We start from the raw sequence: 26,053 nt of genomic DNA, 5'->3' as shown, positions 1-26,053 counted from the left end.
GTTTGGTTTTTCTCAATCGATTTTCCCAACTCCCTGCAGCGTCAAATAAACATCTGTCCCCCATCCCCACAGGCTTTGTACTGCAATGCTACCACCAAAGTACTCAGCGTAGGCTCGGCCGAGAGGCAGCCCATAACCAAGACCTGCGATACTGCTGAGCTGGCCACCGCTAGCAGAGATGGTATTCAAGGCATCCATGTTACCGTTCTCCGAGCCCTGGGGGTCTGTATCGGAGAAAGTCGTAAAACTATAAGACCAAATATGGGGCAGAACCTCGGGCGGAATACCACCACCACGGTCACGGATACGGATCGTGATACTCTGAGACGACGGAGCCGAGTACCCAATGGGTTCAGTTTCATTGGCGCTGGCAAGCTCCGAATCAAACTCAAATTCAGCATCAGTATCGCCCGGAACCGACGGCGAATTTCCGGGCACATCTGGAGCAGCAGCGATCGTCACCTCAATAGGCTCACGCTCATTTCCATTTTCAATAGTTGCCCGGAACGCGTTCTTCAACAGCTCCGTGATAATGTACTCTACGTGTACAGGGACGTGAGCAAAGGTGGCCTCAGGCTCACCTCCGATCTTCAAACACGGTCGCACTCCGTACTTGAGCTCACAGATTTCTCCAACGAAATCCTCGCATAGCCGGATGATGCGTGCCGGCTGCAAAGACGTATCAATGACGCCAATATAGTTTGATGGAATCGAGCTCTTGGGCGCAGGCCCATCGGCGACATCGGATGGGTTATCGCTGATGGGCTGAGAGGCATAATGAAGAGCTAGATGCTGCTCCGCGATCAAGCGGGTACCGATACGCGCCCGTAGATGTGTGTCTAAGAAGCTCGTCACGTCGGCCGGGCTGACGTATTTCCTACACTCCAGAAACCCGCGTGCAAGGACGGGGATTGTATTTGTATGGGTGTGTACGAGATCTGCCAGTACATCCCCGAATTGTTTCTCTTCTTCGAGGGTGGTGATGCGGCGCTGTTGATATGGTATGAGGGTCGATAGCGAATGGAGGTAATTGTGGTAAATCTTAGAGACATGGGGGTTTGAGACGACAATGAATGGGAGGTTTCGTAATGCTTGGATCCGAGAAGCTAGTCGGGCGGGGAGGAGGGATAGAGTGAAGTTGGCAGAGGCTAGAAGAGCCTCTTTGTTCAATGGTGGGCGGCCGTGTCTGAGGGATTGACATAAATTTAGCACATTTTGATTCCGTTTTGGTGTAAGTTATTATATTTATATATAAGACTGACTTTAGTAGATCTGCAAGTGTCAGTGGCCGACGGGGACTCGCAGCCAGCTGCGCAACATTGTCTTTGGCGACATCAAATGGGCGACCAGCCCAGTTTTGACTCTGTGTGGATGATTGGCGATAAATGCGAGGTCGTGCAATCGGAAGGCCTCGGCAGCCAGGCCGAAAAGGCATAGCTTTAGGTATTGAGGTTGTCATTGTGAATTGTACCCATGAGATAGAGAGAGATAAGTGGAAGTTCACAGTGAAACCCCGGGGCGGAAGATCTGCATCGGCGGTGCGGATATCATCGGTCCAATGTTGTAGATCAACAGGGATCATACCTCCAAGGTTGCTACATATTCCACCAGTGCTAGCTAGGTGTGTTTACGTGAATTTCTACTTTTGGATGTTGGGGCTCACTCAAGTTTAAATTGATTTAAATTGATTTAAATTCATACACACTATGCGCATCACTCAACCTGATAGTTGGATTTCTGTATGAATGCCTGTACCTCTCGTGGAAAAGGTCGGTACTCACAAGATGTACATGGCATCGCGGATGAAATCAGGTCGCATATTTGGTATCACGTCATCTCGCTGAAGCAAAACTCACAAAAAAATTGAAAAGAAAAGAACCCCCGAATATGATGTTTCGGTCCGGTCATAAAACATGCACAGCGACTGCAGCCTTCAGTCCTAGTCATGATGAATAGGTTCATCTACTTTGTAGATACGTCGCCATCCTGCTCAATGTGGACATGTTTAGTAGATTTGAAGGTTTGGACATTGTCATCGGGGAATTCGACACTAGTATTGATCCATACATCAGCATCCGTCTCGATGGCATAGATCAAACCAGCACCACTTACGTGAAGCCTTTGATGATGCTGTATTCATGTCTGATAACGCCGCCTTTCTCCCTAGCCGTTGCCTTGGCCCTGAGAATATATGTTAGTACCAAAACATTCGAGATAATGTTAATGCGACATACTTTTCCAGCTCCTCGACGGGAGCGTCGGTCTTCAGAGTGATCTAAGGAGATGTTAGTCCGGATACTTCTGAAAATAGACTTGAACTCACGTTGTAAAGAGGCATGTCAAATAGCAAGGTATGTGTGAGGGTACAAAACGTGAAGGGAAAAAGGGTAAGGAGAAAGAAAGAAAGAATTTACAGGAAAAAGAGAGAGGGGTTTGAAGGGGGGGGGGGGGGGAGGAAGGCTACACTTTATTTTGGAAGGTGCCTTGAAGCAGGTACCTTCCAATCATCCGCTCTTTCTCTTCCACCCACTTCGCCTTTTGTCACTTTACTATCCTGAATACTTGGGTACCTCCCGTGCTACTCGGCGTGATCTATTAGGTGGTCTTACATGCTTGTCTGACATGGGTCTGGCACTGGCTTCTACAATAACCTCACTCCCCAAAAGCAGGATTTTCATTGCATCCCTTGCTTAAATCACTCTATAATTTCTCGTATAATTCCAATCCGGCCTATAACGTATGCTATACAGGAGGGGAATCGCTGTTGTAACGATCCAAGGCAATGACATCATATTTAAGAAAACGCGGGGCAATATGTCTTGCATAGAGACAGGAAATCAAACGCTTGCGTCAATAGACAAGTCTATAATTATTTGATGTGTTTATCCTAAAATCCAATATAACCATCCTCTTCGCGGGGAGGCATCTTCATCCCGTGCATTCCCTTGTACTTGGGGCTTTCTGGAGCCTCCCACCTCTCCAGGACCTTGTCATCTGCCAGTTGATATACCTCCACACCCAACGGACGACAAGTGGCCCCCATATCAGCTTCCTTATCATCCCAACCCCAATTGGATAAATCACCTGAGAGCATCATTAGCATTAAAATTTTTTTTTTAGACATCTGTGGCGTGGTGCCATACCTCCAGGGCACGCAGATAGCGCGCAGAGAACATCCACTTCTGCAAAGAACTCAAAGTACTCGCCCACCTTTGCAGGGGAGGTCTCCATGAAGTACTTTCCATCTTCATTCAATCCTGTCACCTGAAACACATTTAAGACATCATGGACATCTAGCTCCGTCAGTCCATGAGGGACGACAGAACGAGTCAGGTTCGAATGACAGTGGAAGTCAAAGGTCTCCCCACCCATGAGCAAGTTCACGTAAGGATCGCAGCGAGTGCCCATCAAGTCATGCACTCGCCCTCCAAACTGCGTAGGCCCAAACACAACCTCCGGATTGCGCTTTCCATCCGGTCCAAGCACGTCATGCAGCTGCCCGCCGCCCAACGAGTCACCCGTGATTGTTACGAGGGGCCGCAAGTACGGCAGATTCGACCATAGTCGATCACCAACTGAGACGTGGGTGGCGTGGATCTGTCGGGTACGCGCAGCCCACATACGTTCTCGGGGGTTATTTGCGTTCCAGATATTCAGGTCACCCACCTGTGGTCCCTTGGGCGTCGTCAGGCGGCAGATGTGGCCGGCAGGGACAACCCAGGCTTGGGCAGAGCATGGTCTGATAGTGAATGATTCCTTCGCGATTCGCGCAGAGGGGCTGGATGCGGTTTCGGAGATTGAGCGGTACAACTGCGAAGTTGCATGAACCCCCGAATCGGGCGGTGCTGTGTAAGCTGGGGGTGGCTGGCGTGTAGACATTATATGCGGTTTGCGGGGCATAAAGACTAGATGTTACACACAGAGGTCTAGTAGACACGGAGGAAACTGGATTCATAGGATTTGAGGGGGAGAGTATAGAGTATATTTATAGTTAGCTATAGATAATCGGAGGCTTCCCGATATCAACGCTGCCCCGCATGATACACGAGGGGAAATTACATCCTCCGATTTCTAAAGAAGTTTCGCGCGATGTAAGATAGCGCCAGCGTACGGAACCTTAGTACCGTAGACTGAAGGAAAGAGGCAGCGGGGGTCTGTCTCATAGCTCGGGGTGGAGCCAACATTGAAATTACCGGGCCGGTATACGATAAGGATTGATGCCTCAGGCCATAGTAGAAATACAGTTTATGCCTTAGGCCATAACGGCTCTGATCCCCTGACTAAGGTTTATCTACTCCGCTTTGGCAGAAAAATAATTGCTGCTAATTTTTTGGTCGTTGGGGAAAGTCCTCTACCTCGATTGCGCTTGTCTTTCTTTATCTTTGAATAAAGGAGTTGATCTGTTGAGGTATCATACCTCTTTACAGATAGCATGGAGCAACAGGCCAACAGGGCGCATCGCCCTGCCAAAGAAAAGAAGAAGTTTGAAGGTACGGCGAGACCGCTCCAATAAATCTGCAAATTCGAGCCCATGCTAATAATGATTTTTTTCTTTACAGGTGCTAATCCGAAAGCATTCGTAACTTCCAGACCCGGAAAGCTCAATAAGCAGGCTGCGCGATCGCACGATGTATGTATATGGATTTTTTCTGCTGGTCGATCAGTGCTGACCCGGATTCATCTAGGTCAGAGAAAAGAGACTCCATGTCCCCCTCGTGGATCGGATGCCCGAGGAGGCCCCGCCAGTCGTTGTCGCCATCGTTGGACCCCCGGGAGTTGGAAAGACAACTCTGCTCAAATCTCTGATTCGCCGCTACACCAAGCAAACCCTCAGCTCGCCGCAAGGCCCGTTGACCGTTGTTACGACCAAGCGCAAGCGTCTCACCTTCATCGAATGCCCGTCCGACTCTCTCGCAGCTGCGATTGATATTTCTAAGATCGCAGATATTGTGCTTCTCATGATTGACGGAAACTTTGGATTCGAGATGGAGACCATGGAGTTTTTGAACGCCTTATCGACAGCCGGTATGCCGAGTAACGTCTTCGGTATTCTTACTCATCTTGATCAATTCAAGAAGCACAGCACCTTGAAGGATGCGAAGAAGCGCTTGAAGCACCGTTTCTGGAGTGAGCTATACGCGGGCGCAAAGCTCTTTTACTTGTCTGGTGTTATCAACGGCCGTTACCCTGATCGTGAAGTGCACAACCTTTCACGATTCCTGTCCGTTATGAAAAACCCTCGTCCGCTCGTGTGGCGTAACTCGCACCCTTACGCCCTTGCGGATCGCTTCTTGGACATTACACCACCTACTCAGATCGAGGAAAACTCGAAGTGTGATCGCACAGTCGCGCTCTACGGCTACCTGCGCGGCACCAACTTCCCCTCCCATGGAGCTCGAGTTCATGTTCCTGGTGTTGGTGATCTGACTGTTGCCAATATTGAAGGCTTGCCCGATCCATGCCCAACTCCCTACATGGACCAGCAGATCGCCAAGGCAACAGGAAAGTCGAACAGGCGCAAGCTTGGCGAGCACCAAAAGCTGCTTTTCGCCCCCATGTCTGATGTTGGTGGTGTCCTGGTCGACAAGGATGCAGTTTACATCGATGTCAAGACCAATACCTTTGACCGGGACTCGGATGAGGATTCAGACGACGAGGAACGCCGAGGACTTGGTGAGCACCTCGTTGTTGGCCTTCAAAGCGAGCGTAAGATGCTAGGTGAGGCTGATCAGGGTGTTCGTCTCTTCCGTGGCGGCGAGGCCCTCGATAAAGCGGATGATGACGAGACTGGCCGGAAAGCCCCACGCCGTGCCCGCATGGCCGTACCCGAACAAGACGACATAGATATCCCCGAAGGATTCGACAGCGACGAGGAGGCCGACGAGGATATGAACGAGGAGGATGTGACAGATGATGAAGGCGAACTCGACATGTCTGCACCTGCAGACTTTGAAGCCCGATTCAAGGCCAAACAGAACGGAAATACTGGTGGGGAGGAAGAAGACATGGCTTTCGCTGACAGTGACTCTGACCTGGGCTCCATTTCTTCAGTCTCAGACCAGGAACTCGAGAGCGGCGATGAAGACGAGGATGAGGATGATGATGAAGATGAGGAGGGCAATGTTCGATGGAAGGAGAACATGCTCGCCAATGCCAAGTCTCTTCACGGAAAGCGTCCTCCTTTCCGAGTCAGTGACCTGTCAAGAATGATGTACGACGAGTCGATCACCCCACTTGATGTCGTGAAGACATGGCGCGGTGAAGATTCCGACGATGAGGAGGACGAGGAAGATAGAACCGCTGACGACGAAGGCGAGGACTTCTTCAAGAAGACAAACAACGAGAAAGAAGACCAAGCCGATTTCCGCGCCGTTCCAGAGTACGACTACGATGAGCTGGAGCGGAAGTGGCGGGACGAGGAGTTGCTTGAATTAATCAAACTCCGCTTCATCACTGGCAAACTTTCCGGTGGTGCCTCAGATGATGAGGATGGTGATGAGGATGACGAGGATGAAGATGAAGGTGACGGTGACTATGAAGACTTGGAATCTGGCGAAGTTTTCAACGGTATCAAGGATGATGGTGATGAAGATGAGGATGAGGAAGGCGAAGATGAGCCCGAGAATGCTGCCGACCTGGAAGCCGAGCGTGAGCGAAATGCCAGAAAGAAGGAAGAACTGAAGCTACGATTCGAAGAAGAGGACCGCGAAGGCTTTGGAAAGGTTCAGGACGGGACGCATGATGGCATTGATGGCGAGTTCGGCGAAGACGATTGGTATGATCTACAGAAAGCCAAGTTGCAAAAGCAGGCAGATATCAACCGCGCCGAATTTGAGACACTCGACCCTGCCTCGCGCGCCCGGGCCGAAGGTTACAAAGCCGGCACCTATGCACGTATCGTCCTCGAAAACGTACCTTACGAGTTTGTCTCCAAGTTCAACCCTCGCTTCCCTGTCATCGTTGGTGGTCTCTCGCCTACTGAGGACCGATTCGGCTACGTGCAGATCCGCATTAAGAGACATCGCTGGCACAAGAAGATTCTCAAGAGTAATGATCCGTTGATCTTCTCGCTTGGTTGGCGTCGTTTCCAGACCATGCCTATTTACAGTACCTCCGACAGTCGGACGCGAAACCGCATGCTTAAGTACACACCTGAGCATATGCACTGTTTCGCTACCTTCTACGGACCTCTTGTCGCACCCAATACCGGTTTCTGCTGTGTGAACTCGTTCTCGAACAAGAACCCCGGTTTCCGCATTGCGGCCACTGGTGTTGTTCAGAGCGTGGATGAACACACGGAAATTGTCAAGAAGCTCAAGCTCACTGGTCACCCTTACAAGATCTTCAAGAACACCGCCTTCATCAAGGACATGTTCACCTCTGCGCTGGAAATTGCCAAGTTCGAAGGTGCATCCATCAAGACTGTCTCTGGTATTCGCGGTCAGATCAAGCGTGCGCTATCCAAGCCCGATGGCTGTTTCCGTGCTACATTCGAGGACAAGATCTTGATGAGTGATATTGCCTTCCTGCGTGCTTGGTACCCCATCAAGCCCCACCGCTACTACAACCCTGTGACCAACCTGTTGGACCAGGTCGATGGCGAAACGGGTGATCACGGATGGCAAGGCATGCGCTTGACCGGTGAGGTCCGTCATGCTCAGGGTATCGCCACTCCCCAAAACAAAGACTCGGCTTACAAGCCCATCGAAAGACAAGCCCGCCACTTCAATCCGCTCCGTGTGCCAAGACAGCTGGCCGCCGAGCTCCCCTTCAAGTCGCAGATCACCAAGATGAGGGGCCACAAGGATCAGACCTACATGCAGAAGCGTGCCGTTGTCCTCGGAGGCGAGGAAAAGAAGGCCCGTGATCTCATGCAGAAGCTCACTACCATGCGCAACGAGAAGCAAGCCAAGCGATCCGTCAAGCAGGAGGAGCGCCGCAAGGTCTACCGCGCTAAGGTGGCTGATGGTCTGGAGAAGAAGGCCGAGCGCGAGAAGAGGGAGCGCAATGATTACTGGCGCAAGGAGGGCAAGAAGCGTAAGAACCCAGATGAAGACTCTGGTGGCCGTGGGCGCGGCAAGAAGCGCAAGTGATCTATTCTTTGTTCTTGGACATGTCTTAATCTACTTGGGTCTTTTGCATAGATGGCGTTTGGACCCAAAACTTGTACCTACATTGTGTTGGATGTTTATTTATATCAAAACTATTTCATGAATGCACTACTGTTTGCCTATGCTTTCTTCTCGTTGCCTCCCCCATGCCGTCTCTACTGTACTTTCTTCCTATACCAATGACGAGGCTGTTTTTCGCCGTCGGTTGGTCTCCGATGCCAGAAGTAGAATGGAGCACCTCAAAAGGCACCTGCTAGTTTCTAAAGCAGGAAAGTTCTAAACGAACCTAGGATTTGACTGTTCATATTCCCGGATGTGGCATAGTAGGTGAGGACCTAACCATCTTTCCATAGCCCCGGCACCACAACAGGTAAAGCCCTAACCCGCAAAGCTTCATGTATCATGAATTCCATAACAAGTTTAGTAGCACTGTAATCCTATTCTATATTATCCTCGCGAATTCCCACCGTCCTTGATCTTCCACTCTCCAACTACATCTATTTTCCATTAAGCTTCATCAAAGCTTCATCAAAGCTTCATCTTCATTCATCAATAAACATCTTTCCCAAACATCAAACAACTATTAGATATACATGGCTCCCCTCCTAAGCCTTGTCAACGTCAACACGCTCTCTCCTCGGGCCGACAAGAAATACGAAGTTAACCAGGGGAAAGAAATCGTCCTCGCCAAACTACTATTTGGACTCATCATAGCCGCCTTCGCCATCTTCTTGGGCTGCACAATGTAAGTACAGAAGTCCACCATCCGATCATCCAAATCCGAAAAAGAAAAAGAAAAAGAAAATACTAATAGCTCTATCAGCTACCAGAAGATGAAGCCCAAGTATAAGGAAGAATGGAAGCCCAAGCTTAAGCCTAAACTTCGGGACTGCAAGGAGAAGTACGAGGGCTGGAAGGTGAAGATGAAGATCTGGCATGGCCCTAAAGAACCAAGTAAATTGATCCCCTCAACAATGTCCTTCCAACGTTGTCTTTGATACTAACTTTCCCTTCTAGAGGTGCCGAAGCCTGCTCACGTGGCTGATCGCCCTGTTTCTAAGGCTCCGGAGGTCGACCAGATCACAAGTGATCTGACTCCGGATTACCTGAAGATGTCAACGGCGGTCATCGTCTAGAGGGGTTGTGTGGGTGTGTGGGTGTGTGGCTCAGTGATGGTAGAGGTATGAAAGGCCCGCCAGGCTGATGCCTGAATTGGATACGGACTACGGAGGATGTTTCTTTTGTTTTCTTGTCTTTTGGACTTTGGTCCATCTTTGCTTTCTCTCAGCTTATTCTTACTTTCCGCTGAGTTGTTTCGTTATCGGAGTTGAGCCATTGTTTCGGCGTATATTTCCCATGATTTCATGAGTTTGTATACTATATCATTAATGAGAAATTCAAGTTTAATTTGTAATTAATGTCTATTGTATATTGTAGTCTCGTAGATGTTGTGGTAGCTAGTTAGCTAGTTGGTATACTTGTATACTTCGAAGTATAGCCAAGCCCATCGAACAGAAGCCCACTCACAACCACCTTCGACTACCTTCGACCATCTTCGACCTTCATCTCTAAATGACCATATACTGATGATTTAATAATACTCCCTTTCTACAGAAGCTCATTGGATTCGATGAGATTGGTTTAGTACTATCCACGTGACCGCGCCTCCCACGCGTGTTCCAAGACCGGTCACCCTTAACTCTCTGCCAACTACTCCACGGGATTTCTTTTGGTGCTAGCATATTGTGGCTCATCTATGTTCAAAATTAGTTCTTACTACTCGGATTCTTTTATTCCAACCCCTGTCGGGCGCTTCACCCGCGTTTAAAATCACGGTGGAGAAACTCATTTGCCGCCTCGTGCTGTCACAACCCTTGCGCGCGTGCTGGTCGATCGCCACTCGATCGGGCAGATGCTCCTGGTTCCCACCAGTGCTCCCACGCGTCTTGTTGAGATCTCAACTGTTAGTTGCATCATAAATCATTTGATATCGGACCTTCCCGGTCCCAACTCTCAATGCGGTGACTCGAAACAGGACGTGCGTGTTGAGATTGTGCGGCCTCGTAAACTCGCGATTTAAGCTAGGTCGCGCGTATTTGCCAATTGTCGCTATCCCAGCATCTGTTAATCTTCCACACCCCATCCTTGACCATGAATGACGATCGCGATGTGTCTAATCGCGGGGTGCTCCATGCAGAGGCCAGTGCGAACACCCACTCTATGAATAACGCGACGTCTCCCGTGCCTCACAACCCAATGCCTGCGGTCAAGACCCAAACCCCACAATTGTCGCAACCATTATCACTACAAATAGATGGCTTGAACGCCGTTACCCTCGCTCACGGCGAGGGTAACCCGAACTCAGCCTATATCGAATCATCGGAGCGCGGCAGCGATACATCGGGCGATGGCCGACGACTGGACCTTTCTGCAAGCACCGCCACGGACTCTCTTTCCAGCCTTCCTCTGTCCTCGACCAATGGTAATAATAGCCAGCCGACAGAGTTCGGTAACTCTCATACATTGAATGGACATACATCGAAACCGTGGGTGGATCGGGAATTATTGGAATCCCAACTCACCCCGTACGTGCAGCCGGTGAATGGAGGCGGCTCAATAGATCGATGGCAACCCTCATTGGCGCCGATAAAAGCCGGCAATGCTTCAATATCACCGCCGCCATCACCAAAGCATTTACGCACAAGCTCGAATTTTGATGCTCGCTTGGCTCCAAGCCAGAAACGGACAGCAGCTGGCGACTTCAAACCCACTTTAGATATCCCCACAGCTCACGTTGCCGACGTGAATGGAGCTGCACGACGACGTTCGAAGAGTACGGGCTCGTCAGCTTATGGGAGTAGGATTGCACAGGTAACGTGCCCACTGCTCGCCCCCTCAAGAATCCATAGCTCATTTGTATTACCCAGTTGTCGGTCCATATCCGTACACGTCTATCATACGCAGCCGCCAAAGTAGAACAGGCCCGACAGTCGCGTGAAGCAACCCCTCAGACCGCATTGCGAACACACAACAGCGCGTCGCCATTGAGCGCGTCGGCATCAAGTGACATTGCATCATTGCCGACAGGAAACTCCTTGCCTTTTTCAAAAGATTCCCAAACATCATCCAACGGAAACTCTCATCATTTCTTGAGCCATAACCGCTCGCGGTCAGCATTCTCACCTAATCAATTCCTTCCAATTCCAAAGCTAGCACCACCTGTGGATATCATCTCATCAAATGGTCATAACCAGCGCCGTCGACCGAATCCTAACGCAGTCTCCAAACCTTCAAACCACAGCCCTATCTCCCGCCACCGACGCCATCATTCACACCAAGAGAACGGCCTCACCCAACCACTCAACGGTCAAGCAGTCCTAGGACCCGGGACACCCTCGCTCTCATCATCTCACGCACAAGCACCAACATCCACCCCGAACGGCTTCTACAGACACCGTACTCACTCCCAAAACACACTTATGGAACAAGACGCCATCGAAACTCTGATGTTCATGTCCAGCCCCGAGAACTCGGGGTATCGTTTCAGTCCTCGCCCGCTGCAACCAGCGAGTACGCAAAGCAGCCTGAACGAGTCGATCAACTCTTCCAGCAATGGAGCGCACCACGATGGAAGCCAGGGGTCCCAAAGCTCCGGGTCTCACAATGGTCGTGAACCCAGAAGAAAACCAGGACTGGAAGCTCATGCTGGGGATGATATTGATCGTCTTTTGGATCAAATGGACAGTGATAGCGAGGATGAGGGTCGATATGCATCGTATCGTCCTAGGATTAATGGTGCACATCCATTTAGAGGACATCAACGCCCGAGGTAATTGCATTGTGTTTTTGATTTAAGATTTCGGGATTTTGCATGAAACACATGGCATGTACATCGCTCTAGCATTGGGGATTTTTAACTTGCTGGCATAGCCAAGTTCAGATCATAGGAAGCGTACGGTAGGTATGACTTGAATTCATTTGCTGCGATGAAAATTCAGGCTGGATATCTATTTGGGCCCGAAAAATCGTTGATAATATGAATGCCGTTGTCTCTATATGAATCCTCTATCCGAAAAATACCATCATTAAATTACTTTTTGTCGTGTTGTATCCCGCTGTGTATCATTTAATGTGCGAGCTCCTATTATTCCATTAGTATCGAGCAATGTACGTTGAGGGACATTCACTTACACTTGCGAGCTTGCTCCTGGCCCGAATCTTGGGTCCGTATAAGGCCAGCACCCAGGGGACCAGAGTCAAAGCAGCACCCTATTTCGATCCAGTCAGTCTATTTCCTTTGGAGGGTAATCGCCACAACTTACAAGTCCTCCCAGCAGACTTGATGCCTCTGGATACCCAAGGTTGGTGAACATGGCATTGGTGACTAGTGGAAAGATACCACCGAGCAAATTCCGGCCTAGTGAGCATGTCAGTAAATCACAACACATCGTATCAAGACAGCGTCCCAAGAAAAAAGATCAAATCAAATTAAATAACTTACAACAAGACTGCGCCGCAATGGCGGAACTCGCATATCGATGATAAGTATCCGCGAGGTAATTAAACGTAGCAAGGTAAATCGAAAAGATGCCCATAGTAGCACAACCAACGGCCATGGCAGGCACAATCCAGTGCACAGACGGGAAAGAACTCCAACCGAACCAGAACAAACCAATGGGCAGAAGCACAGACTCAATGCAGACGAAATACAGTCTGCCCTCTGGAGAAGTGGTGTGCTTACCGAAGCGCATGGCGATACGTTCTTGGTAGATACTGATGACTGTGATGATGATGACACCGACGCACATGGAGGTGAAGACGGCGCCTGTTTGCTCGATTGTGAAGTTGTGATTTGTGCGGAAGATTAGTGGGACGGAGCTGAATTGGAGGTAGAGGACAGCCCAGCTGAAGGAGACCCATAGGGAGAAGAAGAAGACGACTGGTTCGGTGAGGAGCATGTCTGGGTTGGGATGTTAGGCTTTTTTTTTTTCTTTGAGGATAGGATAGATGAGGGTTGAAGTAGACTTACGGAATGGCCGATATAGCGAGATCTGGATCATGGTTACGATCGATGCTCGTTGCTCGTCGCTCTTGACCTTCCATCTGATTCGACGAATGCATTTTTCTTCAGATGCTTCTTCGCTCGATAGAATTACACCATGATGACCGGCTTCTTCGAGTTGCTCGTAGTACTCGTTCAACTTTGCAGCTTTGCGACTTAGCAGGACGCTGCCGCGTGTTTCTTTGAAAAAGAAGTAGATGATAATGACAAACGCGGCGGACACGATTGCGTGCGAGTAGAATACCCAGCGCCATGTGGTGCGTGTGATGATTGCGCCAGAGATCATTGGTGCCAGGCCAGTACCGAACAATGCTGATCCTGAGAAGAGCGCCATGGGCGTGTTGCGATCTTCGGCATGGTAGATGTCACTGATCACGCCGCCAACCATGGTGGAGAACGTTGCTGTGAGGGTGAAGTTAATACCTATTGAGAGTTGAATGGGAAAATCGAGTCTTGGGACAGGCTATACATACATCCACCTACACCCTGGAAGAAACGAGCCACAAGCAATCCAGCAAAGGACTGCGTGCCTCCACAGCCAATTAAACTGGCTATCGACATAAGTCAGCATGAGTAAAGTAACCCAGTGAAAACACGGTATGCATACCAACGAACAGAATCCCACTGGCAATAAAGATCGGCCTCCGTCCATTAATCTCGGAAAACGGAGCCAGCACCATCGGCGCCAGGGCAAACCCACAACAGAAAAGCGTGATGCTCAGATTATACACGACAGCACTGATCCCCCACCGTTTAGTCAATTCCTCCGATGCAGGGCTGACCTCGCCCGCAGCATAACCTGCTAGCGCAGTAACCCCGCAAGCGATATAAGTCATCATGGACTTGCGCCATTGCGGCCAGAGAAACGGAGATGCGTATTTCTCTAAACTCGGCGCTTCTGGTGGTGGTGACTGAGCAGGGCCGGGTGGTAAAGTAATACACGGGGTGGGTAAGGGCGTTTCCAGCTCTAAATAGCGGTATTCGATATCTTGGGATCCGCGGAGAGACTCGGTCTCGTCACGCTTTTCCATAGCTGTTAGTTGGGGTTTAAGTGCACCTGGCGTAGTAGATGCCATGTAGTGAGTCACGATGATGTTTGGCAAGAGTTTTCTGGGGTTTTGACGGACTTTTAAAAATAACTAGTTTATAGGCTAAGCATCTAGGGCGTGGAGTCCAACCGAAGGAAATTGGAGAAATGGATCCAAGGCCGAGTCATCATTGGAATTCCCCAAATTTGATATATCACTCCAATCATATTTATGGATGAATGTGGAGTCTTTTGGTATATAATCATGCAGTCAATGCCAGGACTGGTGAGTTCCCATGCACATTAATCTTGAAATCCTCCCAAATCCTCCCAAGTACCAAGTTGGCGTGGAGCTTTGATGCCGGGCCGGAGGTCTTGGCGTCAGGGTTGACTCAAATATGTCCACCGGGTCCTAGCTTGGCTTACGTGTGTGAAAGGTTTTCCTATAAGACATAGACTCGAATACCGATCTTAAAAGATCTTAAAAGATCTTAAAATATAGAAAAATACAATCAAATAAGCTTGTAGCGTGACATATACAATTCACAGTAGGGTATAACTTATACTTCTCCGCAAACAGACATCAAATTGATGGTTAAATTCTCCAAATTGGAGAAAAATTGGAGGAAATTGGGGGGATTGCGGAATCGCGGAATCGCGACCGATTCGACCGAACCGATTAACAATCAATACAGACCAGACCTCGGAAATCGGCAGGATGAACTAATAATAGCATAACTATGCAAGGCTACGAGGCTACAAGATTACAAGATCGTGATACAACCAATTCGACTTTGGTGTGGTACATGTGAACGGGGAACAGGGAAGATGCCGTCAGACTCGCCGGAGTTCCGCTACAATCCCCCGAGACCACAACTCACCATGCCCATCCCCCAATGTTGAATAGTAAGCCCTATCAGTGTCACCGATGCCAGAGGGCATTTGCTCGTCTAGAGCATCTCCAAAGACATGATCGTTCACGTATGTCTTCAAGACCTATCAAATACCCCCCCCCCCCATATCCTGTCTAATACCCCACAGATACCAAAGAGAAACCGTTTGCTTGTGATCAATGTCCCAAGGCCTTTACACGCAAGTAAGATACATAACCTTTCAGATACCTTTTTTTAAAAAAAAGATACTTACGCTTCCAGGGATCTGCTGGCCCGTCATGAGCGTCTCTCTCACAACCCCGACGCCAGTCCAACCAGCAACCAGACACACACACCTTCCCCCGCTAACCCTCCCACTCTGGAAGGGTTAGACTCCTTGGCATCTGTAGTCCCAAACCATGCCCAATCTAATCGCACTTTACAAAGGCCCGATGACCATTACCCAGAATTATCGGGCGTACACCGTCCAATGCTGGGTCAGTTGGCTAACACAGACGGTCCGTCTGCAGGACCCACCACTCCATCTCCAGCCCCGGATTTCGGATATGCTCTAGGTGGCTACGGGCCGGGGTCATATCATGGTCACGACTTCACCTCATTCTTGGATAGCATCCCCTTGCCAAATCATCCATTCTCGCCGGCTTATCAACCACTCCCGCTATTCCCACCCTTGCAATTCTCCCCCGTTCCGGACTATGATCAATCTTCTGATAGAGGGACTCTAACTGAGACTACTCCTTCCACCCCTTCAAGTTCTGTACTTCCCCGGCATGGCGCTCAGTTGCCCTCACTCCAGCCAGAGGGGTATCACATCTCCCCCAAGGCGCGCCAGCCTACCGGATTCGTACCAGTCACGGCTCAATGTCGAGAGAAGTTTTTGGGTATGTTATCCGACTACGCCAATGTGGTCCCAGATCCATCGCTGCCGTCTCGACATGCGCTATCCCGATGTTTGACCGGGTATGTAACTGGTTTCCATGAGCACTACCCAATTGTCCATCTCCCGACTCTCGATGTCGAGTCGATGACATTACCGCTCTTCTTATCAATGGCGGCCTTGGGTGCACGGTATTGCCGCGAGCCAGACACTAGCATGCGTCTCTATCAGATCGCCAAACCAGTCACTTTGGAACATATTCGCCGGGTTTTCCAGTCAGGCAAGCTGTCCCCAATCAATGTGGCCGACGACATTGATACCCTAGAAACTCTGCAATCTTTATTGTATCTGACGTCGGTGTCGCTATGGTTTATCAACAACCCTCCATACCACGAGGGGCTATCTCTTCGTAGTCTAATGGAAATGCTCATGCGAAATGGAGGACTTAACCGGCTACCCGATCCGGACGGGACATGGAGTGGCTGGATCCGCCGGGAAAGCGTAAAACGCACCAAACTCATTGTTCTCTGTTTCTTCAACATCCAAACCATCGTCTTCGACGTCCCACCAATGATTCTCACGGAAGACTTCACAATCGAATTACCCAGCACCGAAAAAGAATGGCAGGCCACGCACGCAGACCTCTGGCAGACAGAGCGCCTGAAAAGTCCCGGCGAACCAAAATTCCAAGATGCCCTTTCCGCCCTATTTGGACCAACCAGCAATGCAGAGCGGTTCTCCTCCCTCGGAGGCTACGTTCTAATCCACGCAATCCTACAAGACATCTGGCTAATGACGAAAGCGGGCCGACTACCCGTGTCCCGACGAAACCGCTTCACCTCCTCATCAATGACCTCCACACCGGAGCTCGTCCATGTCGAACAAGCACTCGAACGCTGGTGCCAGTGCTGGGAACGCAACCAAGAATCCTCCGTCGACCCACTCAGCCCGAACGGCCCTATATCCTTCACATCAGCATCCCTACTCCGACTAGCCTACATCCGACTCAATGCAGACTGCGGCTCAGCCCGCCAACTGCAAACCTGGGACCCAGTCCAAATCGCAACGAGTCTCCGCGACAACCTCTCCGTCCGACGCGGCGACCGTCTCACGCGCGCAGCGCTGCACTGCGCACATGCCCTCAGCACACCGGTCAAGCTCGGTATCGGATTCGTCGCGCACTCGCAGGTGGCGCTGTGGTCGAATCAGCATGCTTTGTGCTCCCTGGAGTGCGCGGTGCTGTTGGCGAAATGGCTTGAGGCGATTACGGTGTCGGATCCGGAGCCGAGATTGACGGAGCAGGAGACTCGATTGCGGGATTTCGTGCTGGAGATGGTTATGGAGGTGCAACATGGTGTTTCGAGGGAGTGGTTGCTTGCTACTAGTACTCGGCTCAGTGCTGCGGTTACTAGGTTGTGGGCCAGGCTATTTACGGCGGATTATATTTGGGAGATGGTTGCTTTAATTGGGAAGTCTTTGGATAGTTATGCGGATTTGCTGGAGCAGTAGAATGGAGTTTGTTGGGCTTGCACGAATTGTTGTGGCGCAATGTTAGGGCCAATTTAGGGCCAATTAGGGCAAGTTTAGGGTCAATTGAACGGCCATCATGGTCGTATCGTAGCTACCAGACAAGCGTTGCTCTAGAATCATATTGCTCATGTCGGTTAGACTCGGCACTTCTTCTTCGTCTGACTCCAACTTCCCCCACAGGGCGTGTGTATACATCGTACGGACTTTGTACAAGACTCCCCGATGACTCACCGAATATCACTTTGGCCTTGGACATCGGGGTTTGAGGACTTTCTAACATGACCCCATATGCCTATGTACTCTTCTCCGATTCTCCAATCCTGATGCCAAATGCCTATTGCCTATTTTCTCCGGCCCTCCGAGCTAAGATCAGACCACGGTAGTCCATTCAACTACGCCCTTCTCCTCCTCCTTCTTTTTCTTGTTCTCCTCCTCCTCCTAGTAGCTAATACATACTTCCACCTTCACAACCCCAAATCCCAAATCACAGCCAAAGCAATCCAAAATGTCCCCCTCACCCCTCACAACCTCTCCAGAAACCCTAACCCTTCTAAAAGACCTCCACGCCAAATCCCTAAACCAAGAATCAGCCGTGGACTGGCACACCATCCCGCAACAATGCACCCCTGAATTCGACTCCATAATGCTGGACAAGTTCATCGCCCTCGACCAAGACAAATGCGAACTAGTCTACCATATCCTACGCAGCATCGACGCAAAAACAGTCGTCGAGGCCGGTACCAGCTTCGGCGTTAGCACTATCTATCTAGCGCTTGCTGTTGCCGAGAATGCGAAGCGCGTTAGCGCTACAGCTAAGCCGCGGGTTATCGCCACGGAGAAGGAGGAGTCTAAAGCCGAACTGGCGAGAGCGCATTGGGCAAAAGCTGGTAGGGAGGTTGAGGATGTTATTGAGCTTCGTGTTGGGGATTTACGGGAGACTCTTACTGAGGATTTGGGGACTGTGGATTTTTTGTTGTTGGATAGTAAGTTGTGTTTATTTCCTTGGGGTTGATAATAGACATGTACTCTGTACATGTCTGTTTGATCTCCTGGTTATCTGCTATCTTGTATTCAACTGGCATATTTGATCGATGGCTCGTGATACTGGCAACATCTATGCTAACCACCACACCTAGTCTGGACCCCTCTCGCCCTCCCCGCGCTGAAGCTCGTCCAGCCGCATTTCCGACCTGGTGCGGTCATCATCGTTGATAATACGGTCATGGCAGGTGATAGGTACCAAGAGCTCTTTGCATATGTTGATGCCGAGGGGAGTGGGTTCCGACGCGTGACGATGCCGTACGAGGGTGGTTTGGATATGATTGTTTATCAGTAGATGTCTATTGAAGTATTAATAGTATCTGCAGTACCCGCTTGTCGAAGATATCAATCCATGCTCTATGTTCCAACATCCTCAGCGTTTCCCTTTGATAGGCTAAACGGGATCCGCGTTGGAGTATTAACCCCTCATTCTATTATTTTCCCCATCTATATCCTTTATATCCTTTATATCTCAATTGATACAATCCATTCAATTCCCACAAAAGCTCATAGATCCATCTACAACACACGTATCCATGTCCTCAACCCAATTCCACCTCCCCCAAGAGGAAGGTCACTTCAACGCAGCCCCAAGCCTAAACCCACCTCCAACGCCAGCAACAAAAGACTACAAACTAAACCACCTAGCCCTCCGAATCCAAGACCCATCCCGCTCACTGCATTTCTACATCAACCTCCTAGGCATGCGCATAATCTTCACCATGAACGCCGGGCCCTTTACGATCTATTACCTCGGGCATCCGCCGGTAGATGCAACAACCGAAGAAGACATTACCGCTTGGGCGAAGGCTACGAGTGAGATCCCTGTTATGACGACGACAAGCGGGCTGCTGGAGTTGTATCATGTGCATGGTACGGAGAATGCCAGTGATGGTGGTGTTTCTACGGGGAATCTACCCCCGCATCTTGGATTTGCGCATCTGGGGTTCACGGTCCCTGATGTGTCGGCTGCTGTGCAGAGATTGAGGGAGGGTGGGGTTAGGATTCTTAAGGATGTGGGTGTTTGCTCGAGGGAGACGGTGCCGCTTTCGGGGTGGGAGGAGGAGAGGGGGATTGGATGTGGGGAGATTCATGGGAATTATGCTTGGTTTTTTGAGAAGTTTGCTATGGTTTCTGATCCGGTGAGTTTCTATACCTTCCTAGACAGGCAGAGCGTCGTGTTGTTGTGCTGTTGTGCTGTTGTGCTGTTGTGCTGATGTGAGTTGATAGGATGGATATACGGTCGAGTTGATTCCTCAGAGCATGTGAGGATCTACTTTTTTTTGTACCCCTTACGATTGTAGCCCGGTTTTTGTTTTAGACAACAGGTCGGGAATAGAACATCCATCCCGTAAAAATAGCTTAATGCAGCCTATACAACCAACATGAGATGGTAGACGAAAGTTACCGGAATTACGCGCCCCAGCTGTCATCCTCCGCAACGTCATAGTCCATATCCCGCGCAGGAGCGGTGTTGCCCACCGACGTGGACGACATGACTGTGTCTTCTGGTTCGTCCTGTCCAAGGCCACCCTTGAATTCCGTTGATGATCCAGCGGTAGGAAGGACAATGGGAGGGTTGGCCACCCAGGTGAGCTGGACCTCGCCCACGGAGGGAATGTTCCAGGGGAGAACATGAGCTTCTCAGCCTGGAAGCGCTCTTTGAATGCCACCACGACGGAGTTGGGCTGGTCTGGGTGTGCCTCAATGGATTCGTATTCGCCAACGCCCTAGAACGTAACAAATTAGTACACGCCGTGCTTGGTGGGAAATATACACGACTTACCATCAGGTGCTGACGCAATGCTTCGTCCTTGTCTGAGTTGAGCTCGACGCCCGATACGGCGACTCGTCGAGGCCGGTTATCCAGACGCAGAACACCTCCTCGTCCCCGAGCCGCAAACCCACCACGCCCACGGTATCCTCCGCGGAAATTGGGGTCATAAGCGCCGCGTCCACGGTATGTGCCTCGGCCACGGAAGCCACCACGACCACGGTATCCACCCCGTCCTGAAGGGTCAGCCGCAGGGTCTAGGCCAAGGCTCTTTGCCTCGGCCTCGAGGGCAGCGAGTTGAGCTCGCAGCTGTTTTGTCTCATCACTGATATTCTCATCGGCGGCAGGCTCGGTGACCATGGCATCCCCAGTACCGGCGGCATCGCTTGTGTCTGCTGTGGCACCGAGTCGCTGCATGAGGCGGGCCCGCTCCTCCTGCTGCTTCTTGAGAAGTTCATCGCGCTGGCGCTCTAGAGCCTGCTTGGCGGCTTCAGTCTCCTGTCGCTTTTTCATTTTCTCCTCGTGCGCCCTCTGTGCTTCTTGTTGTTGCTTCTCGAACTCTTCTTGGTTGAAGGCGGGTGCCTCGGGCTGTGCGCTTTCAGGCTTTTCCTCGCGATTCGGTTTGTACCAGTAAACCTTCACGAAACGGTTGTCGAAGATGACCTTGGGACTGGACCATGCGGCCTTGGCTTCGGGGAAAGTCTCGTATTTTACCAGAGCGATCTTTTTGTAGGGTTGCAAAGAGACATCGGTAATGTTACCAAACTCAGAGAAGAATTCGCGCACAGAATCCTCGTTGAACTTGTCGTCAGGAATCTGCTCAACAACAATAGTCGTAACAGACTGGTCCTCATTGGGTCCTGCCGATGAGAAATCGGACCGGCCGCGTCCTCGCCCACTGAATCCGCCACGACCACGGCCGCGGCCACGGTCACCGCGTGTGGGAGCACCGCCCCGCTGCGCATTCATACCCGCAGTCTTGGGGTCATATTCTGCGACTGTTAGCAATGGTATACCTAGGGTGAATGGATTTCTCTTACCATCGTCTTTCGAGACACCTCCCTCGCCGTGTTGGTAGGGACAGGTATTTCCTAGGTAACAGATTCCTTGGGTATCATAGAACGGACATCGCTGGCTGCTTTGTGGAATCTGATCGGCTCCTGGCTGACCGGGAGGACCGGGCATCCCGGGCATAGGCATTCCCGGCATCTGCGGGAATCCCATACTCTGCATAGCCATCATTGCTGCCATGGGATCGTTCGGGTCGAACGGCGGGAAACCAGGCATCATGGGGAAGCCACCGGGCTGTTGCGGGGCGAACATTTGACCCTGCTGCTGTGGGGGAAATTGTTGGCCCTGTTGCATCTGATGCCCACCAATGAAGTCACCACGACCACCTCCGCGCGCGCCGCGTCGAGCAGTCTTCATAGCGCGATTCTGGAAACCACCATCATCGTGTTCCGGCTCCCCTTGGAATCCCTCATTAAAAGTTCGTTTGCGGTTGGCACTTCCGGGAGCGACAGCAGCCCTCGGGCCGCTGGGAGCATTCTCAGGAGGTTGTGACGAGGGAATGTGGGCAGCGGGTTGGGGCTGGCGCAGAGGCTGGGGTACAGGTGCGGGGGGAGGCGCAGGTTCTTTGGGACCGAAGGTTGCAAAGAGCTCGTTGACGAATGGTTGTGTGTCTAGTAAGTGTTAGTCATATGAAACAATTCAATATGATCGAGACATCAGACGCACGTTCGCGCAGGAAATCATCTAGGTTTTCCACCGAGACCTTCTTGATTTCGTCGGCTGGCGCATCAGACCTAACTAGCGCCAAAACGTAGTCTGCGAGCACATCAGAGTCGGCATCAGAGCTACAGGCAAAGAATAGGATTAGTCGCTGCTTTCCTTCCCAAAGCCGTGTCAAGTGCCTGATCAACTTACATGTCCTCCAATTTTTTGACCACCCATTTCTTCACGTCAGCGGCTTCCGCGTCAGTAAACTGCATGGCGAAAGTAATTTTCCAGCAATTTCAAACTGCGATGATTGAATTGGGTCGGATGGGAGATTGACGTGAAAGCGACGACGATTGCAGGGATTCGGTTTCTGCAACAAAGCCGTCACTCGGGAAGATCCCTGCGTGCACAGTGATAATCGTGTATGAGATGAAACCACAGCTTTATGTTACAAATAACAAAGCTTGAGAATGAGCTATTTTAAGCTGATAAGCATTCACCCCCAACCGTGAGGGAATGGAAGGACATGGCTGGGGACGCGAAGGTGAGGGCAAAAACGCGAGTACCGGTAGGTCACGTGCTTCAATGACATAGGACAATACTGTGCAACTCCTCAAGCTACACTACGGAGGGCTGCGATCGTATTCATCGTTTTGTTTTGTTGTTTTCTGATCTTTACAATTACTCATAACCTCTACGAATGAACAGCTGTGCCTAGCATACCCAAGTTCATTTTCATATCGAAACTGGTTGCTAGACTACAGCAAAAACGCGAAAAACAAAAAAAGGTCGGTAAAAACAAAATGTAGAAACAGCAGTGAAAGAACAGAACCAATGACGCCCAGAGGCTTCAAGGCTCATGCCCGGATTTCTAAAGACGGAACGATCGAAGCAAATACCGACGAATGAGGGAATAAAATTTTGTTGAACCGAAGAAATTGTATTGAATTCATCAATCTCATGAAAGATTCCACGAATGACTGGCAGAAGGGAAATTCTGGGTGACCGTGAACATTTTTACAGCTTGTCGTAGTACTATAGAACGAGATTAGTGACTGAGACCAAGAATGATAGTGAGTAAAAAGACTTACGTTTTCGTAACCGGGAACGACCTCCTTGAGACCCTTGCGCTTGCGCATTTCCTGGACGACCTGACCGGGCTTGGTGGTGGGGTCGAGAGGAGAACCGCCGGGGAGGATGCTCCAGTGATCGAAGACGGACTGGGGGAAGGCCTGGCCACCGGTAGCGGAGCGGAGATCGGCGGGGAAACCGAAGGACTCGTTGACGGGCAAGTAAGCCTTGACCATGAACAGAGGGGTACCGGGACGCTGCTCCTCGGTGTAGACGTGACCACGGCGGCGGGTGAGGACACCGTAGATACCACCCATAGCCTGCTCGGGAACCTGGATCTCGACGTTGAAGATGGGCTCGAGGAGACCGGGGTCGGCCAACATGGCAGCGGCGTACAGAGCACGACGAGCAGTGGGGATGATCTGACCACCACCACGGTGAATAGCATCAGCGTGCAGGGTAACATCGAGGATGTTGAAGCGGACGGAACGCATGGGCTCCTCGGCAACGGGACCCTCGCGGGTAGCCCACTGGAAACCGGAGACAACGGAATCCTTGATTTCGTTGAGGTACTGAACGGCCTTGGTCTGGTCGATGAGCAGGTTGGCACCGGTGGTGTCGGGACCGAAGCACCAAATCTTACGGGCATCGGTAACATCCCAGCCGTACTCGTCAGCAAGGACACGGGCACGAGCCTTGAAGTCGTCACGGGGGCTGATCTTGCCAGACTCAATGGCGAGGGAGACTTCCTCCTCGATGGGCTGAGCAGTCATGTACAGACGGTTGTGCTTGTTGGGCGACTTAGACAGAGCAGTCATGCTGGAGGTACCAGCGACGGTCTCACGGTAAGCAACGACGGGGTCGGAGATACGGAGGGGAACACCAGCGTGGTCCTCCTCGAGATCCTTAAGACAAATCTCGAGGTGGAGCTCACCGGCACCGGCAACAATGTGCTGGCCGGACTCGTTGATCATGGTCAGGACACAAGGGTCGGACTTGGAGAGACGCTTGAGACCCTCGACAAGCTTGGGCAGATCCTGGGCGTTCTTGACCTCGACGGAGCGCTGCACGACGGGGGAGACGGAGAACTTCATGACCTTCATGTTGTGGGCAGTCTCATCGGTGGTGAGGGTACCGGACTTGAGCAGGAACTGATCGACACCGACCAGACCGACAATGTTACCGGCGGGGACATCCTCAATGGGCTCAACGAAGCGACCCATCATGAGAATGGTACGCTGGATGGCCTTGATGAAGAGATCCTCCTTGCGGCCGGGGATGTAGTTGGGACCCTGGATGCGGACCTTGATACCGGACTTGACGGTACCGGCGTAGACACGACCGAAGGCGTAGAAACGACCCTTATCGGAGGTGGGCACCATCTTGGAGACGTAAAGCATCAGAGGAGCAGTGGGGTCACAGTCACGGATACCGATGCAGGCCTTGTCGTCGGTGGGACCCTCGTAGAGAGTCTCGGCACGGTACTTCTGGGCAGTGACGGGGGAAGGAAGGTGGATACAGATCATCTCCAGAAGGGCATCAGCGGCAGGCAAGAACTTGCGCATGATGAGCTTGAGGAGGGCCTTGCCCTCGAGCTCCTTCTCATCGTTGGTGAGGGAGACCTCGAGCTTGTCGAGGAGGGTGAAGATCTCATCACGCTTGTTGTGGTTGACAGCGGCGAAGATCTTGAAGATGGGGTCCAAGATGAACTGGTTGAAGGCACGCTCAAGGGTCTTGCCCTCGTACTCGCTCTTGGTGGTCCACTTCTTGGTCTTGGGGTTGAAGAAGTTGTCGCCCCAGAGACGCTCAAGCATCTTCTTGCGGTCAACACCGAACTTCTTGGCGTACTTGACGGCGAACTGGCGGACAGTGAAGCACCAGCCGTGGAGACCGGAACCGAAGGCGATGGTTCCTCTGTCGGGGTAGACCTGGACGTCACCGAGAGCCTTGTCGAAGTAGGTGGAGATGATGACGTTGACGGACTCAATGGTACGGGAGAAGGACTGGTACAGATCCTCCTTGGAGACCTGGAGCTCGAGAAGAGCACGATCGACCTTGTTGATGCACAGAACGGGCTTGATACGCTCGGTCAGGGCCTGACGCAGGACGGTCTCGGTCTGGACACAGACACCGGAGACACAGTCGACAACGACAAGGGCACCGTCAGTGACACGGAGAGCGGCAGTGACCTCAGACGAGAAATCGACGTGACCGGGGGAATCGATCAAGTTGATCAGGAACTCGTCACCATCGACGGCCTGGGGAATCTCCTTAAGATCCTCTGGGTCGGGGAACTTGGCGTAGAGGGAGATAGCAGTGGACTTGATGGTAATGCAACGGTCCTGCTCATCGGGACGGGTGTCCATGAAACGAGCCTCACCAGCCTTGGCGGCGGAAATAATACCGGCACGCTGGACAAGGGAGTCGGAGAGGGTGGACTTTCCGTGATCGACTGGGCACAGAAACAAAGTCAGAATCAGCCATTTCACAATATTACATCATCTATAGTAAAGAACTTACCGTGAGCAATGACGGACATGTTTCGGATGTTAGCCCGACGGTCCATCAGGGACCGGATCTGATCTAGGTCAGTAACGACATTCATGATAATTTGATGATGATCTGTTTCAAGAGAGAAAGGGTCTCAAGCATCACCAGCGAAAGTGAGATAGGAAATGGAAGGCATGGAATGAGAGCAATCGAGACAAAATATATCCCCTCCTTCCGCTGGTAATGTTTGATATAACCTTGGAACTCTTGAAAGGCAAATACTAACCTCTTCGATAGTGAAGCTGTTCATATCATCGTTAGCTGTATGTCCTGGAAAATTGTCTGAAGTACAACTTACTTAACCATCTTGGCGGTTGATCCTTAGAATAACTAGGATAGAAAAGAAGAAGAAGAGCACACAGATGACTAGGACCGAGAGTTCTCGATCACTGAATCAA

At 51.0% G+C, this 26,053-nt stretch overlaps 12 protein-coding genes across 12 annotated transcripts; 6 read left to right on the top strand and 6 right to left on the bottom strand.

The window, feature by feature from the left end:
* Nucleotides 1-12: 12 nt before the first annotated feature.
* N7537_001819 (alpha-ketoacid dehydrogenase kinase family protein) lies at nt 13-1,459 on the bottom strand (the record flags this gene model as incomplete). Its single annotated transcript, XM_056892877.1, has 2 exons — nt 13-1,186; nt 1,263-1,459. The coding sequence occupies 2 exons, from the start codon at nt 1,457-1,459 to the stop codon at nt 13-15; spliced, it is 1,371 nt and encodes a 456-aa protein (XP_056757872.1).
* A 503-nt stretch (nt 1,460-1,962) lies between these two features.
* Nucleotides 1,963-2,338, bottom strand: N7537_001818 (uncharacterized protein; the record flags this gene model as incomplete). The annotated part of the gene is made up of 4 exons (XM_056892876.1): nt 1,963-2,050; nt 2,113-2,181; nt 2,235-2,275; nt 2,324-2,338. 4 exons carry the CDS (start codon nt 2,336-2,338, stop codon nt 1,963-1,965), a joined length of 213 nt encoding a protein of 70 aa, XP_056757871.1.
* Nucleotides 2,339-2,887: 549 nt separating this feature from the next.
* N7537_001817 (urea carboxylase-associated family protein) lies at nt 2,888-3,879 on the bottom strand (the record flags this gene model as incomplete). Its single annotated transcript, XM_056892875.1, has 2 exons — nt 2,888-3,084; nt 3,144-3,879. 2 exons carry the CDS (start codon nt 3,877-3,879, stop codon nt 2,888-2,890), a joined length of 933 nt encoding a protein of 310 aa, XP_056757870.1.
* A 538-nt stretch (nt 3,880-4,417) lies between these two features.
* N7537_001816 (GTPase BMS1) lies at nt 4,418-8,093 on the top strand (the record flags this gene model as incomplete). Its single annotated transcript, XM_056892874.1, has 3 exons — nt 4,418-4,490; nt 4,560-4,630; nt 4,686-8,093. Exons 1-3 carry the CDS (start codon nt 4,433-4,435, stop codon nt 8,091-8,093), a joined length of 3,537 nt encoding a protein of 1,178 aa, XP_056757869.1. The 5' UTR covers nt 4,418-4,432.
* A 611-nt stretch (nt 8,094-8,704) lies between these two features.
* N7537_001815 (uncharacterized protein) lies at nt 8,705-9,247 on the top strand (the record flags this gene model as incomplete). The annotated part of the gene is made up of 3 exons (XM_056892873.1): nt 8,705-8,856; nt 8,935-9,065; nt 9,129-9,247. The coding sequence occupies 3 exons, from the start codon at nt 8,705-8,707 to the stop codon at nt 9,245-9,247; spliced, it is 402 nt and encodes a 133-aa protein (XP_056757868.1).
* Nucleotides 9,248-10,262: 1,015 nt separating this feature from the next.
* N7537_001814 (uncharacterized protein) lies at nt 10,263-11,944 on the top strand (the record flags this gene model as incomplete). The annotated part of the gene is made up of 2 exons (XM_056892872.1): nt 10,263-10,982; nt 11,039-11,944. The coding sequence occupies 2 exons, from the start codon at nt 10,263-10,265 to the stop codon at nt 11,942-11,944; spliced, it is 1,626 nt and encodes a 541-aa protein (XP_056757867.1).
* A 293-nt stretch (nt 11,945-12,237) lies between these two features.
* N7537_001813 (MFS transporter) lies at nt 12,238-14,312 on the bottom strand (the record flags this gene model as incomplete). Its single annotated transcript, XM_056892871.1, has 7 exons — nt 12,238-12,252; nt 12,303-12,380; nt 12,434-12,528; nt 12,613-13,071; nt 13,141-13,575; nt 13,647-13,724; nt 13,781-14,312. Coding segments are annotated over 7 exons (1,692 nt in total), but the record flags the coding sequence as incomplete, so codon positions are not given.
* A 784-nt stretch (nt 14,313-15,096) lies between these two features.
* On the top strand, nt 15,097-17,479 carry N7537_001812 (transcription factor domain-containing protein; the record flags this gene model as incomplete). The annotated part of the gene is made up of 3 exons (XM_056892870.1): nt 15,097-15,181; nt 15,242-15,296; nt 15,355-17,479. 3 exons carry the CDS (start codon nt 15,097-15,099, stop codon nt 17,477-17,479), a joined length of 2,265 nt encoding a protein of 754 aa, XP_056757865.1.
* A 526-nt stretch (nt 17,480-18,005) lies between these two features.
* On the top strand, nt 18,006-18,836 carry N7537_001811 (O-methyltransferase; the record flags this gene model as incomplete). Its single annotated transcript, XM_056892869.1, has 2 exons — nt 18,006-18,483; nt 18,637-18,836. 2 exons carry the CDS (start codon nt 18,006-18,008, stop codon nt 18,834-18,836), a joined length of 678 nt encoding a protein of 225 aa, XP_056757864.1.
* Nucleotides 18,837-19,077: 241 nt separating this feature from the next.
* Nucleotides 19,078-19,810, top strand: N7537_001810 (putative lactoylglutathione lyase (Glo1); the record flags this gene model as incomplete). Its single annotated transcript, XM_056892868.1, has 2 exons — nt 19,078-19,683; nt 19,772-19,810. The coding sequence occupies 2 exons, from the start codon at nt 19,078-19,080 to the stop codon at nt 19,808-19,810; spliced, it is 645 nt and encodes a 214-aa protein (XP_056757863.1).
* A 144-nt stretch (nt 19,811-19,954) lies between these two features.
* On the bottom strand, nt 19,955-22,306 carry N7537_001809 (CCCH zinc finger and RRM domain protein; the record flags this gene model as incomplete). The annotated part of the gene is made up of 6 exons (XM_056892867.1): nt 19,955-20,137; nt 20,215-20,271; nt 20,328-21,307; nt 21,356-21,997; nt 22,053-22,171; nt 22,242-22,306. The coding sequence occupies 6 exons, from the start codon at nt 22,304-22,306 to the stop codon at nt 19,955-19,957; spliced, it is 2,046 nt and encodes a 681-aa protein (XP_056757862.1).
* Nucleotides 22,307-23,051: 745 nt separating this feature from the next.
* On the bottom strand, nt 23,052-25,961 carry N7537_001808 (elongation factor 2; the record flags this gene model as incomplete). Its single annotated transcript, XM_056892866.1, has 5 exons — nt 23,052-23,069; nt 23,126-25,557; nt 25,626-25,683; nt 25,882-25,897; nt 25,954-25,961. 5 exons carry the CDS (start codon nt 25,959-25,961, stop codon nt 23,052-23,054), a joined length of 2,532 nt encoding a protein of 843 aa, XP_056757861.1.
* Nucleotides 25,962-26,053: the final 92 nt, after the last annotated feature.

Source organism: Penicillium hordei (assembly GCF_028827395.1).
Source record: "Penicillium hordei strain IBT 12815 chromosome Unknown utg000001l_segment0_segment0, whole genome shotgun sequence".
In the NCBI taxonomy this organism is placed as follows: Eukaryota; Fungi; Ascomycota; class Eurotiomycetes; order Eurotiales; family Aspergillaceae; genus Penicillium; species Penicillium hordei.
The sequence above is the reverse complement of the archived record's forward strand: the minus strand, read 5'-3'. Positions and strand labels throughout refer to the sequence as shown.